The sequence below is a fragment of the Hippopotamus amphibius genome, chromosome 4 (assembly GCF_030028045.1).
Source record: "Hippopotamus amphibius kiboko isolate mHipAmp2 chromosome 4, mHipAmp2.hap2, whole genome shotgun sequence".
Classification (NCBI taxonomy): domain Eukaryota; kingdom Metazoa; phylum Chordata; class Mammalia; order Artiodactyla; family Hippopotamidae; genus Hippopotamus; species Hippopotamus amphibius.
This window is the reverse complement of record NC_080189.1, coordinates 44,421,163-44,436,335: the sequence shown is the minus strand read 5'-3', so window position 1 is coordinate 44,436,335 and position 15,173 is coordinate 44,421,163. Positions and strand designations below refer to the sequence as shown.

The 15,173-nt window shown below is 43.2% G+C and overlaps 1 protein-coding gene and 1 non-coding gene across 2 annotated transcripts in view; one reads left to right on the top strand and one right to left on the bottom strand.

Moving 5' to 3' along the window:
• Positions 1–15,173, top strand: part of BMPER (BMP binding endothelial regulator) — a 238,314-nt gene that overhangs the window by 25,629 nt on the left and 197,512 nt on the right. The window contains exon 3 of the mRNA XM_057731872.1: positions 6,114–6,213. Coding sequence (XP_057587855.1) covers positions 6,114–6,213 — 100 coding nt within the window. The remainder of the gene's footprint in view (positions 1–6,113; positions 6,214–15,173) is intronic.
• On the bottom strand, positions 14,791–14,981 carry LOC130852798 (U2 spliceosomal RNA). Its single transcript, XR_009053511.1, has one exon. It is a non-coding gene; the product is annotated as a U2 spliceosomal RNA (small nuclear RNA).

Genomic DNA, 15,173 nt, shown 5'->3' with positions numbered 1-15,173 from the left:
AGAGAATTTGATTAAGGGTCAAAGTATCCTATTTGTGCTCACCGACCACGACAGCTTTTGAGTCAAGGTGGAATTCTTTTCTGTAACTCTCACTTGGTGCCAGAAGTCACACTGCAGTGTTTGTGTGATCTGCTAGTGTCTGATGTCTTTTTTTTTTTTTTTTTGGCTGTGTTGGGTCTTCATTGCTGCATACGGGGTTTCTCTAGTTGTGGTGAGCAGGGGCTAGTCTTGTGTGGTGCGCAGGCTTCTTAGTGCAGTGGCTTTTCTTGTTGCAGAGCACAGGCTCTAGGTGCATGGGCTTCAGTAGTTGCAGAATGTGGGCTCAGTAGTTGTGGCACGTGGGCCCTAGAGCCCTCGGGCTTTAGTAGTCGTGGTGTGCGGGCTTAGTAATTGTGATGCACGGTTTTAGTTGCTCTGAGGCATCTTCCCAGACCAGGGATCAAACCCGTGTCCCCTACATTGGCAGGCGGATTCTTAACCACTGCGCCACCAGGGAAGTCCAAATGTCTGGCATCTTGTTTCCTCTAAGAGAGTGTACATTTCTGGAGCATACAGAGGAAGCTTGCTGCGTGGTTCCTTTCTTGCTCCCAAGCACTGGGTGCAATGACACATGGGCCAAGCCTTTGGTTCGGCTGCTTTAGAACTTCCACTCCTTCACTTCCCCGTGTCCTTGTGGTGGGCATGCATCCCCTGACAGTATCTGATGACCGAGGGAATGCCTTATTCAGAATTAATATGGGTCCAGCCCCATGGATATTTGCATTTTGATAGGAAACCCATCTATAGGGCTGCTCCCCAAAGAATACTACAGTGACAAAATGACACAGTGGTGTGTGCATATATGTAGGAAGGTAGGGTCGTCCGGATGGTTTTCAATTTAGGAAAGAGAGTCACTTCCACCTCTTTATTTCCTCTAATGATACTACCTGGCCCCTGCGCTTTGTTGACATATTTTGTTGTTCATTTGGGGCAGAAAAAAATATTACAACTTCACAGCCTTCTTGATTTCCTGAAAAAGGATCTGGCACTTAGAATTTGTGAGTTTGCCAAATGACAGCTGTTTGCCTCCAAGGCAGGCAGGCTTCGCTTTCATAAAAGACAAGGTTGGAAGGAAAATAACACCATCTTCTAGAGGAAGAGACTCGTGTGGTCTGCCACCTTCCTAATGTGGCTAATCACACGGAGGATCAGAAGGCAAGGCACCAGGTATATATATTTCCTTGTTACTTCAAGAGATTTGTGTTGCCGTTTCATAGTCTAGAAATATAGCATCTGCCAGCTGACATTTCTCCCTGATCACTCTCATCGTATCAGCTGCTGTGTTGTCCTCTCCAGATTTTTATTTTATTATTATCTTTAAATATAAATGAAAGGTCAGGTAATAGTTTCCATAGTCCATAATAGGATTGGGCCTGGAAGAATCTTAGAAAAAAAATATCTTCAAGACATTGGCTTGAAATAAAACAAAAGCATCTCAAAAACATTTTTTTTTTCTGGATGAGAAAGCAAACAGGAAAATCTCACAATGGCAATTTACTATCTTCTCTAAACTTCCCCCCTACCTCCCCTCTCACCCCCCCATCAGTGAGAGATCATTTCCCTCCACACCAGACACTGAAAAACGCTCAGGAGGCACTAGCAGGTCTCTTGACCACATTTTCTAAGCCCAGGGAACTCTGTGCTGCCATCTAGTGGCAGATCTTAGGTACAGACAGCTGGCTGCTGGAATCTTGTTTGAACTTGGCTGTGGCCGGAGCTGTGGTTTGGCTCGCATCCTTATAGAGCTTTGTTGCCAGCTATGTAAGTTTTTTTCTTTTCTACTCCCTATGCCCCTCTTTTATTTTTGTTTGTTGGCACTTCATTTCTTGTGCCTCCTGAGGCTGTGTTTTGAATTTTGATATATTTAATCTTTCAGAAAGAAGGCAATAATGCAAACAGATGCCTTTGACAACAGGTAAATTACCGGCTGGCTGATCTTAGAAAGTGGTAAACATGGGGAGACAGAGACTGAGAATGAAAAATGTGATGGGGTTTATTACTTTTAGGCACTGGTTAGGTTCATTTTTTAGAATGTTCTGACATTTTCCTCCAACGCATTTTTAACCACCATTTCTGTGGCTTAGATTTGGGGATACTCAGACTCAAGCTGGAATCTTGGGGAAAATTTGCTTGTGGATGTCTGTGAGTCTGCCTGCCAGAGGTGTGATAGGCACAGATACCCATCAGTATCCAAAACAGTGCAACTTTCCTTGTTACCAGAAAACAGCCGGTGTTTGTAGACCTTCCCATAGTTGGTGATGACACAGCTCCTTGGAGTTATTCAGCTCTTGTTGGAGAGCTCAGTTCACATTTGTGGAACCACCTGAAAGGCATCAGTCTCCCCTGGGGCCTTGGGACCATGACATTCTTTAGTTCTTGTGTGCATCCTGGGTGCCTGGGAAGTAGCAAAGTGCAGCATTTAAGTGCATGCCTTTGGAGTCAGACAGGCCTCTATGTGTATTCCATATCTGCCTCTTGTGTGATCTGGGCAAGTTTACTAACATTGTTTCCTCATCTGTAAAATGGGGATGATGTGGAATTTGTTGTGAAGTAATGTATATACTATTCTTAGCACAGAGCCTGGTATGTAGAAAATATTCAGTTAGTGTGAGCCAGTATCAGAAAACATTTCATGAATTAAAAAGTGATTTGAATGAGCTGTGACCTTGAGTAAGAGCAGAGGACACTTGGTGCACATGGGGATGAGATGGCTATAATGGAGACGGAGTCCTGAAGGCATGGCTTTGTGCATGCCCCTTCCCATCAGAGCTGCTGGCTTGAAGACCAGTGTTTTTGTCTCTTGGCAGAATCAGAGAAAGCTAAGGGAGTGGTCTTAATTAACCTGTGCTTGAATGTACTCTGTAGCTGCTGGACTCAATTAGGGAGATGGAGGAATCAGCCTCTCAGCAGTGATTCTCTGCAGTTTTTCTTTCTTTCTTTAAGGGCCTGGGATTCTGAGCTTGTGCTCCACATCCATGCAACCAGATAGCAGGGAAATGATCAGATCTGGCAGCTCTGTTACCAGCGTAACCCTTGGTAGAATATAAAAAAAACTCCAAGTTTTATCAGAAGTGGGGGAAGAAACCTCACTAAACCTACAGCTAAGGTTTAGGTTTGCTCTGTGTGTGTGTGTGTGTGTGTGTGTGTGTGTGTGTGTGTATACACAGAAATTCCAGATGTGAATCTGCACACCATCTGGTTGAAATACCTTTTGTGCTGAACTATAATTACGAGCTATTTATTATGGATCTTGGGATCTTGCTAAGGATTTTGACTGGCTACTAGGTTTCTAATTTAGCAAAGAATTCCTATATGTAAGAGAGTGTGTACCTTCCTATATATTAGACCCCAAATTTTGACTTCACACCCACTCTGACCACCCTTAGAGTTTTTAATTCCTTGTGTCTGAGGAGTCTTCCTTTCAGAGGGGAGATGAACTTGGGGGGTGGCTTTTCCTTAAGGCTGCAGTCAAATTTGCTGAATGCATAAAGCCGAGGTAACAGATGCTCTGAGGCAATGCACTGGGTGGGGCAGCTGGTATCAAACTATGGCTTCAAGTAACTGCACTTTGCAAAGCTAAGTCACTGTTCATAACGCCAAGCAGCATATACACCTGATAGCTGTTCTCGATTACTTTGGTGGTGGTAAAAGGGCGCTATTATTTTTAGGACTATACCTCTTCAATTTGAATTGTGATCATAACTTTGTATTATGTTTGTATTTAAGAAAAAAATATGAACATAAATCTAAAGGGCCATGACTTGCAGTGAGTCATGATGCCACCCTTATTATGAAGAAGAGAGGGTGAGGGAAGGGGCTTTGCAGGGCTTGCAGCCAGGATACCTGGGTTCAGGTTGCAGCCAGCCGTTCGCTCCGGGACTGTGGACAGTTCCCGAGTCCACCTCAGCCTTGCTGGCACTAAGAAGACTCCCTGCACAGCGGTGGTTCTCAGCCTGAGCTGCACACAGGAATTACCTGGGGGGCCTGGTCCTGAGATAAATCAGATCTGAGCTTCAGAGGATGGGAGACAGTGCCAGGCTTTGTTAAGAACTGCACATGGGTTCTGATTAGCAGGAAAGGGCGAGGATCACCGCCTCACGGGATTTTAAGGAGTCGGTGAGGTTAGCCCTATGAGGACCCTTGTCACATAACAGACACCAAAAATGGGAGAAAGAAAAGAAGATTGGATTACTCAGGTCAGTCACACCTTCCAATCAGACACCAATAACCAATAAACAAAAAAATGAAAGGTCTGTGCACTAGCCCTGCCAGAGCGGGTACAGGGCTGAGGACTGATGCTTGCACTTTGGGTGGCCAGGCAGATGCTGGGATGGCCCCATCGGTGTGTTTACCACATTGGCCTTGGTAATGATGGTCACTTTCTATGTGTGTCATCCAGTAGGAACGTTTGAGCAACACTGATCGGGGTGGGCTCGTTATTCCCATGCTTCAGTGGTCTTGCAAAGTCATCAGGGTGGTGAGACAACAAGACTGTGTAGAAATAGAGCTGTTGGAATGGCGAGGCTCACCTGTCCCCAGGCTCCATGTACCTCACTCTGGGGAAGAGGTGACTGGTGAGTTGGAGGTAGTGGGGTTCTGGGACGCTTGGAGGTTCTGCTCATTCAAAAAGGGAGGAGATGACAATCTGGATTCTTTTTCAGAATTAGACTCTGGGAACATTTTGAGGGGCTCTGCAACTTCCAGAGAATTGGAGGGCAGCACAGAAGGTAACAGGTTTTATCTTAGAACTATTTTAAAGCTGGAATTTGGTGTATGGGCTCAGCTTGGCCCCCAAGTCCCCAACACACACACACACACACACACACACACACACACACACACACACTTAAACACACTCACACCCCTCTCACTCCTCCTTGGTGTTGGAATAGAAATGGGGAGATCTTCCTTACTCTCTAGACATTGAAGCATACTGGTTACACTTGTGAATCTTCCCAAGGTCATTGTCAGGGCTGAGTTAGGATTTCTGCTGCACGTATTCCAGGAGGGTTCTGAATTCATCTCGGGGTCAGGGGGTTGGTCAGTTGCTCCTCTCTGATCTGTCCCTAAATCAGGCAATGAATGTGGTTGTCCCAGCCTTAACTCAGGGTAGGGCGTGGGCGTTTTGCACATTTGTGAGCTCAATATTGAAATCCACCAGTTCCACTGCAAAGCTGTATGACCTTGAAAAAGTCATAGACCTTCTCCGAACAGCAGTTTTCCTGTGTATAAACGAGAGATAGTGATAATACTTATCTCACAGGATTTTTATAAGAACGAAAGCCACAGCACCTAGCATTTCGTAGACCCTTGTTACAGTTCCAATCTCGTTGAAGTATTGTGACATAGTGTTTTTGGTTCATGTGTATCTGTTCTACAAGAAGGTATTTGCATCATATTTGGATCGTCTCGAAGTCATTTTAACAGCTAACCTTTCAGAAGAAAACCAAAGATGCAAATGCGCACCACACTTTCATTAACATAAGTGCTAATATAATGCAGCTGTCCCATAGCTATAAAACACTGACGCCTGTGTCTCTGCTTGGCATGGAGAATATTATTTTTTCTCTTACTGAGCTGATTCAATACTCAACTTTGTCATTATTTGAGTTGGAACTTTAGATTGCTGCATGTTAATGCACTCTACTATTAAGGATTGTTGGACGGCCATGTGCAAATATTTTTGTTCTCACGATGCAGTCCTGGCCCAGGTAGCCCAATGGGCAAAATATGATTTACACAAATATTATTATTTCTATAGTGTGTACTAAAAAGAAACCTTAGTGCAAGGTGGGAGAAAGCCTCTCTCTCTCGGAGTTCGGTTATCTAGGTTAAATTGGCTGGTAAAGAAGGGACTTTTCATCTGCTTTCCTCTGACCCTAATCTCAATCTATTCCTAGATGGATATTTTTGTTCCAGAAAGAGTAAAATCTCATTTGCTATCACAGAGTTTTCTCGCCAAGATGAAGGCAAGATAGGAAGAGGGAAGCTAGGAAAACCTCAGCCATATGCTAGGAATCTGGGGATTCTGTTCTGAAGTTGATTTCAAATGTCTCTTGTCTTTTTTTGCCTAGAACAAGGAAGTGACCTGTAAGAGAGAGAAGTGCCCAGTGCTGTCGAGAGACTGTGCCCTGGCCATCAAGCAGAGGGGAGCCTGTTGCGAGCGGTGCAAAGGTGATTTATGTCTTGGCTGCCTTTTTTGGCTGTTCCTGCAGGCATTTTTTATTTCTCTTTCTCTCACCTTTCTCTTCTCTCAGCTCTTGGCTGGGGTGCGAGTGGGTGTCGGGAGGGAAGCTGGTGTGTGTGTGAGTGTTGGGGGGTTGGTGGTAAGGGGGATTCTACTAGCGGGGGATGAAAGCATGGCGAGCATCTGCATCGTTGGTTTATTTTCTGCAGCAAGTTGTTAAAATGTCACCGAAGAGATGTAAACACGATGCCTCTGCACGCTGGTACACATGCACACAAGCCTGTTTTGTCAAGAAGTTTCAACACCCAGTTTTTCCAGGCTGTACGCTCGCCCTGCCTACCTCTGCCAGAGGAGCCTTTTAGACCAATTTTTATCATTTTGCTCCCTATTAAAGTTTTTTCTTTCCTTCCAAATTAAATCTAAGTTCTTCCCTTTGTCTTTGAAGCATCTCTAAAATGCCCGTACTCCACCCCCCATCTCTGGTGGCCCTTCAGCGCACCTGTCTCTCTCGAACATGCTCGTCTAGTGTTGCCTCTGCCTTAGCTCAGGTCTTTCCCCCAACCTGCCCAGATGCTGCCTGTGCTCAAGGTCCCCCAGCCCTCATGCATCACTTTCCTGATTGTTTCCATGACATCCAGAAGTTCACACAGTGAACTTTAGTAATATGCTTTTTCTCTTTCATTGTCTCATTTGTGTTCAGAAGATCGTCAGCTCCTCTGGACAGGAGCCAGGTCACGCTCTGATGTCACCTAGTGTATGTCAGTGTATGTAGTGTGGTCCCCCAGAGGTCAAAATGAGCACAGTGGCTCAGGATGTGGGCTCTGGAGTCACACTGCCAAGTCCAAATCCAACAACTCTGGGTTGCAAAGAGATTTCTCACCCAAAAGATGCATCCTGGGTTGCAGAGTGTTCCCCAAAAGTTCATGTCCACTAGGAATCTCAGCATGTGACTTTAACTGGAAATGGGGTCCTTGGAGATGTAATTAGTTAAGATAAGGTCATACCAGACTAGGGTGGCTCCAAATCCAATATGACAGGTGTCTTTATATGAAGAGAAGACAGAGACACACAGAGGAGGTGGCCGTGCAACAAGAGGGGCAGGTATGAATGCCTGGACTTTGTTGCTGAGATTCAGATTCACTTGCTCTGGGGAGGGGGTTAGGCGTCTGTCTTTGTAAAAAAAACTCCTGCGATTTTTAATGTGCAGACTGGGTGGGGACCTCTAAAAGAGATCTGGACCACGTGATCTCTACCCCCACAGAAAAATATACATTTTTGGAGCTGCAAGGGGGAGGCCCCCTTATGTAGAGCTCTCAAAATAACTCTATAGAAACCAGGTAAACTGAAGTGCCGTTTCTAGTGACAACCCACAAGTCTCTACGCTCAATGAGGACTTTGAACTTTTCAACGCACACTGTTATATGAAATCCACATGTCAAGGATTAATGCCAAATTGTTTGTGAGTAACTATAGTTATTATAGCAAACTATAATGTTTAAGTCTATAAATAAATAAATAAGAGGCAGAGGTTGGAATTGTGTTGCCGTAAGCCAAGGAATGCCTTGGGTTACCAGGAGCTGGGAAAAGGCCAGGAGGGTTCTTCCCTAGAGGCTTCAGGTGGAGTATGGCCCTGCCAACACCTTGATTTTGGACTTCTAATCTCCAGAGTTGTGACAGAATACATTTCTGTTGTCTTAAGCCCCCAAGCATGTGGTAATTTGTTACAGAAGCCCAAGAAACTAATATCACAACATTTCCACTTGAGCAGGTAGAGACATGGAACCTCTCTCTACCCCAGTTCCCTCACCTGTCAAATGAGGATAATAACTGTGTTGCAGGAAGTTAATGGTGAGACACAAAGTGTTTAGCACAGTGCCTGACAGGTAAACATTGCTCAGTTAATATAAATATAGTAGGTGCTCTGTAAATACTTAATGGACTTGACTGTAAAAATATGTTTTCTGAAGCCTTTTGGAGCAGGAGAAATCAAACATTCTCTTCTCACCTCTTTCCTGCGGAGTTGGGAGTCAGATGTTTTACTCACATGACTTCTGAGAGCTATCAATGCAAGACCTTAAATAGTAATTTCTTAGGAATCTCCCAAGCTGATGGTCAGATAAAGTAATGACAATTAAGAATACATTATTGAGCCAATGTGTATCTAAGTTACTGTTGATTCACCTTAAAGAACCTCTTCTATTTCATTTTTTATTTTTTAACTGCTGATTTGCCATCTTCATCTTGCAAGGCTGCCTTACCAGTGAGAGATGAGTTGGGTGCTACAGGGTAGTAGCAGGGTGTGCGAAGGGACCATGCCCAAGGCTTTTGGTTTGTTCCCCATTATCTGTAGCACAGGAGGGCACTTTAGGTTGCTGTAGTGTGCAACCTTCTTTCCTTCCTGTCCTGCTGTTTCCTTTATCATCATTCTTTCTTCTGATTTTCCTAATCTTCCAAGAGAAAGGGATACTTGTGACAAATACATTTCTTGAGTATTCTTTTTGAGCTTAAGATGATAAGTCTCTTCAAATTAAACTGGACCCAAGAATAAACCAGTGATTTCAGTGTCCTGAGTTGTCTTTCTGACAGTAAAGTCAAGGCCTCTTGGGGGAGATCAAAATCCCCAGCCTGCCCTGAGGCGGACCTTCCTGAGAGAAACTCCTGAACAGATCTGACTTGTCAGACTGTAGAGGAGGATCTTAAAGACATCCCTTTTGTTTTCTTTATTTCTACACCATAATACAGTGTTTGTCTCTTGGGTTTTAAGGGACGCAGTTGTATTTGCTCTTAACTACTGGTTTATTTATGATTTTCTGAGTAGAATAGTTACATATGCTCATAGAAGAAGCTTTTAAAAATAGGCTAAACTGTGGAAAAGCAGAGAATAAGTTACTCATAATCCCACCACTCAGAAGTAATAATAGTTAATATTCGATATATATTTTCTGTATTTTTTCTTGGGTAGAAATGTTTACCAGTTGATATCTTACTATTGAATTGTATTATCTCTGCTTTTTTTTTTTTTCTTCTTCTCCCACTTGACATCAGGGTATAACATCTTCTCAACTTACTTGGAAATCCTGTCCTTAATGGGCATGTAAAATTGTGTGTGGGAATGTATCACCCTTCAGTGGGTCATTTCTTCATTCCTGGGCACTTAGGTTGTACCCTGGACTTTAGCACTGAGCAAGGGTAAGTACAAGAAGCTGAAACCAAAGAGCATGTGCAGTAAAGGAATAGCCACCAAAAAGGGAGAATCAAGAGCATTGCCTGGGTAGAGAGGAGTTCTTGGTGTGAACCCAGAAACCACCCCGGATTTGGCCTCCCAGGGAATCTGGGTAAACCTCTCCTCCCCTTCTCATGTCCTCTGTTCACACAGGGGAACTGAGCAACTAATCGTCAGTGTGGAGCAGAAACGCTGAGACAACAGTGGCCGCTGTGCTTCTCCGAAGCCCTCTTCCAACCAGCGAGCTCCACGCTGACACTGGAGGTTTTAACTTTTACCGAGAATGATTCAGTGAGGAATTGTAGTGATGAGGAGTGTGTTGATAATACTTTATTTTAGAGCAGAATGATGTCTAGGCAAGATTATCTCAGGGTCATTTTTTTTTTTTTTGTGGTCGGTGCATATATTTATTTGACTGTGGTAGATAACATGAGGCTCATTTTACAGATGAAGAACTGACAACAATTTGCACAAAGTCACAAAAAGGTTTGAAATGGCCAGCCAGGACTCGCATCCTGATCCTGCAGACCTGGGGCCCTGGGCCTGGTGCCGGGAGGGCCTGGAACACCTGCGGGTGCTCCCTCCCGAACCACAGCCACCTTCGCTCTCGGGGACCCTGTGCCATGCTGGCACTGACCAACACCGACCGGCAGGAGGAGGAGAGGGGTGGGGGAGACACCCGCGACCCTGGGGCTCCTCCCGCCGGGGATTCCCGCCTTCGGACCCGCGCCCCTTTCTCGGCTTCCGGGGCGGGTCCGAAGCCAGGTCCGGGAAGCGGATTCGGGGAGTTGAAGGGACCTCAGAGCCCCGACCGCCAGTTAACGAATGGTGACGGGAGGGCTGATGGACTTAATGCTCCTGTATGTTGAAAGTGATTTGCGTTCAGAGGTACCACCTTATGCAGTATTTAAAGCTGAGCACCAGACATCTGGCCTCTTGTAAAGGTGAGCACAGCAGGTACCTAACCTGGCAGAATGGGTGGAGGCCGTGGGTCTACCAGGCTTCCCAGCAGAGGCAGCCCTTCTGGAAGAACCTCTCTACCATCAGCATGCACACGAGAAGGAGAAATCTAGTATTGCTAACTGGATGGAGCGGTAGTCCAAGCTAGTCGCTTTGAGCTTCCGCGGAGTATTGTTTCTGTTTGTTTTTCCTTCCTCTTACCTGAGGGAATCGTGAGTGTAAGCAGTGTTTCTCAAAATGCAATAGACCAAAGAATCACCTATGAGAGTGCAGCTTCCTGGACTTTGCCCAGTAATAGTAAGTCGTAACCGAGAGCCTGGTCGGCTCCATCAAAATTGCAGGGGCTCCAACTTCTAGTCCTTCCTCAGAGCCTGGCCCTGGAGCCTCACAGCCTAGTGAGGGAGGTACTATCATAGCCCCAGTTTACACAGGAAATGGTGGCACTGAGAGCTCCAGGGCGACAGAGCTAGGAAATAACAGCGATGCGGGACAGACTGCTCTCACCGTTAGGCTTGCTGGCCTGCTGTATCACAAGCCCTGCCCCGGGTTCCCTGAGTCTACATTTTCAGGTCACCACTGGGACTCTCATGGGGGCTAAGGCTTGAGAACCACTGCTACCAGGTAAAGAAAGGAAAGGAAGAGAGAAGGTGGGCCTTCTTCTTTTTTTTTTTTCTTTAATTTCCCCAGTTTTATTGAGATGTAAATGTCATATAACATTGTGTAAGTTTAAGCTGTACAACATGGTAGGATATACATATATATTGCAAAATAATTACCACAATAAGGCTAGTTATCCATCACCTTATATGGTTATTGTTTATGTGTGTGTGTGTATAATAACTTTTCAAATTTAAGAAGGTGGGCCTTCTTGATGAAGGAATGAGAAGCACATCTGTGAGAGGCTCTTGGTCGATATCTGCTCTGGGCAGTTCATCTCTGGGGTGAGAAATCTCTTTGCCCCTCATAGCTGTGAGGCCGTGATCCTTTGCTCTCCTGCTATTTTGATATTTTTGCATCATTACGATGATGGTATAAGAAAGAAAGAAAAATAAATAATGACCAAGAAACTATAACTCAGATGTTGAAGAGCTGGTGAGTGGTTATCAAAACTCTTCCTAGTTTTACAGTTGTGTAAATAGACAGTGGGGAGGGTGGTGGGACTTGAGGCCCAAGAACTGGCAAAGGACCTCCCATTATTTGTTGAAACTTTTTTTTTCTTTTCCGACTTCTCTCTCTTCCTCTTTTCCTTCCTTAGCATGATATTTTTGATTTTAACTTTAGTGAGATAACTACTGCATCAATACATGATCATACTAAAAATTTAAACACTAAAGGGAGTAAAGTATTTTCTGAGCTACAAAAACCCACTCTTCTCAGAAATAACAACTGTTGTCAATTTACTGTCTTTCCCAGACCTTTTTCAGTTGATTACATATACACACATTTACATATATATGTAATTTTGTATGTGTGGTTTTATTTTTACATAAATGAAATTAAATAGTAATTATTCTTTCACAGTTTGCTTTTTAAAAATACCTCTACAATAATATGATTTAGGAATTTTCCCATGCCAGTTCATGCTTTTTAGTTGTGTGGATCCCATAGCATAGATGTACAGTAATTTACTGTCTCCCTCTTGATAGACGTTTGAATTTTCAGTTTTATGTCAAGCTACAGGGAAACAATTTGCCATTCTTGTTGTGCCCCCATGTGTCTGATGCTCAAAGACAAACCTGGAAATCAAAGTGCTGTGGGGAGAGGAGTGCACAAGTTAAATTGTAATGGACCTTACTCAGTGGCCTCTGAAAGAGACAAGGCTAGTCTCCTTTCCTATTCCTTTGAGAGTTTTCAAGCTTTTCTTCCTAAAAGGTGATAGACTAGAGGAGAAGTTGGTATTACACATAGCAACATTTAGGCAAAGGAGCTGCTTTTGCCTTAAAAACTTGTCCATATAGCCTTGTTGCTCATACACAGCCCGTAGAGCCAACTCTTTATTTGAGACTGCCATGTGCACACGCCTATTCTGATTCTTTCCTGTTCTGAGTTTCTCCCATATTGCAAGGGATATTTTCCTCCCCCTTTCTGTGGTTTTGTGAGAAATCGTATCATGTTCCTTTTAAAGAACCCAGCTGAGGGTCAGCAATTTTTTGTTTTTCAATGAAATGTAGAAAGCAGTGACAGTTGTCAACAAATTAAGACTTGAATGATGCTATTTTTTCAAAATTTCACTCGATGCTGATGAACTGTAGTTACAGAATCAACTAAATTTAGAATATGGGCTAGATGAAGAAAGGGAGACTATTTTACATCCTCTTATTTCTAAGAATGATTTTTCAAAGAGAAATATCGTCATTTTCATCATCTCAGTTTTCAAACATATTTCACATTTGAGGCATTTGAAAACTCTGAAGTCACTACTTTTTGTTTGTTTTGACGCTTCCAATAGGGGGAAAGTACAGAGACAAGAAGGATTATTATCAGCTCATTCTTTCTTGGACAGTCTCTTAAGTAATTTGGACCATTTAAAATTCCCATATTCATTTACGCTTATGTTTATATCTATAGTCTGTGTGTACTGTGTGTACTGAGATATATTTGGAAACACTTGTAATTAGTGTTCATAGTTTAGCTGTAATTATGTGGAGTCTCATTTCATTCCTTTAAGTAATTAAGGAAGTTTATATTTATTACATCCATAAAGACCATGCTCCTTCTCTAAGGGTCATTTGTATTCTTTGTTTGAGGCCAGGCTCAGTGATGACATTGTTCCTACAGCAAAACAAGATCTTCTATATATTGGTCACCTTCTGGTGTGATGAAAAGTAGAACCTGCTTGTATTTACCAAGAGAGAGCCGTGGCGTTTGCTTTTCCACTTAGTGTTGTTGAAGCCCTGTGGGTAGGGAGGTGTGAATTGTCTGGTTGATTTCAAAACCTTTATCCCTGCCTAGTAGTAGGTAGTAGTCCCTAAGGGTTGTGTTTCCCCGCAGTGCTGGATACTGGGTTAGCTGGTTACGCTCACCACTTAGTCCTCACAACAACAGGGTCATTTCTGTCTTCCTCATTTTATATGTGAGGAAACTGAAGACTCAGAGAACTTAAATCATTCATTTGCGAAGGTGTTAGTGACGCAAAGATCAACCAGAGGGTGTCTTAAGTCCTCAAGGATCTTGCTCTACTGGAGGGACAAAGAAATATCATCCAGTGGGGGCAGCTCTCCAGGGAGGGTGTGCCAGAGTGCAGAGGGCAAGGGGAGTGCGCTGGGGAAGCCTTTCCAGAAGAGGAAACTCACTTTTGTGATCAAGAAGGAGTTCGTCACATCCCAAGATGGCTTTTTGGGAGAAGCTCCCAGGTGACGGTCGTGAGTCCCACAAAGGCATGGAACCGTTCTTCGGCACTGACCGCCACGCATGATCGCTTAGGGCACTTGGTAAAATACCATTTCCTGGGCTTTTATGTTTTTGTTTGCTCATTGTTTGGGGGAGGGTAGAGGGGTCAGACAAAAACATGAAGCATCCTGTCATGACGTCTGCTTATTTTCCTCTGAAAAAGGTGTTGATATTGAAAAGGAAGCAGTAGAGTAAATCTACTGCGAACAGAAATATGAAAACTGATATTTCCAGAAGGATTATAGGAAGGTTATGTGTGTGTGTGTGTGTGTGTGTGTGTGTAGGCATTTGTGTTCCTGTTTGCTTCAGTCAGATTGCTGATATGTTTCATTCATTCATTCATTCATTCAACAAGTATTTACTGATCCCATGCCAGGTCTTTATGGGATGGCACTGCTTACCAAATTGTTCTTACCTTTTATGAAGCCAGATTATTCTTCAAAACAAAAAGTAAGTGAATTATAACTAATTCTTCTCAAGCAAGTGTTTCAGTGTACTGTTCAGATTATTTTATGCTAATAATTGTCATACATTTTTATCCAAATAGCCTAATAACTGGGCAAAAGATTAATCTAATTTGAAAAAACTCAATTTAATTTGATGAAAACAAGTGAGATCATTGAGAGTCACACAGACTGTTTTGGCAGCTTTTCTATTTTTACTTGGACCGAGACTCACCCTTTAATTTGGGGTTCTTTCCTGAACAATAATGTACTTGTTATCTGAATATATGTTTGTTATTAGTGGCTAATAAATGAATAAAGTGTGTTTCAGGCATTTGTAGGTCAAATTATATCCTCTTTCTTCATATAGAACATACAATACTAATTGTCCACAATACTTTGATGGAAGATATAAGAAAAGTCTTTCATTTGTCGAGTGGGATTTGTTTTCCACAATCTTCTCTTGTCTTTGATTTCCCTGTGCTTTGTCTTGTTTTTCTACGGGTTGTGATCTGATGGGTTGTTTTTTAATAGTTTAATTTTTTTTTTTTTTGTGCACCGTTCCTGGAAGTACTGCAACACCAGGTCGATGCGTGGAGTGGACAGAGCAAGCTCCTATTCCAACTCCCTGCTCCAAAAATCCATTTAATATATTGTCCTCGGATAGAGGACGTATCAGATATTAAACTGATAAGAACAGATACTACACTTGATCTTAGCCAAAAGGCCGAGAAGCGATAATAGTTTAATTTTTATATTTGATTTAAGAAGATTCTTTGACGTCTCAGAAAATGATAGGAAAGAGGCAAAATATAAATATTGGCACACTGATTTCCAAAATAGAACAACCATCCTAGGTTCTGGTAAATAGGGAGCAAAACGTGGAGAATTTTAAGGGGATTGGGCTCATTTATAGAGATCAAGTGCTGAC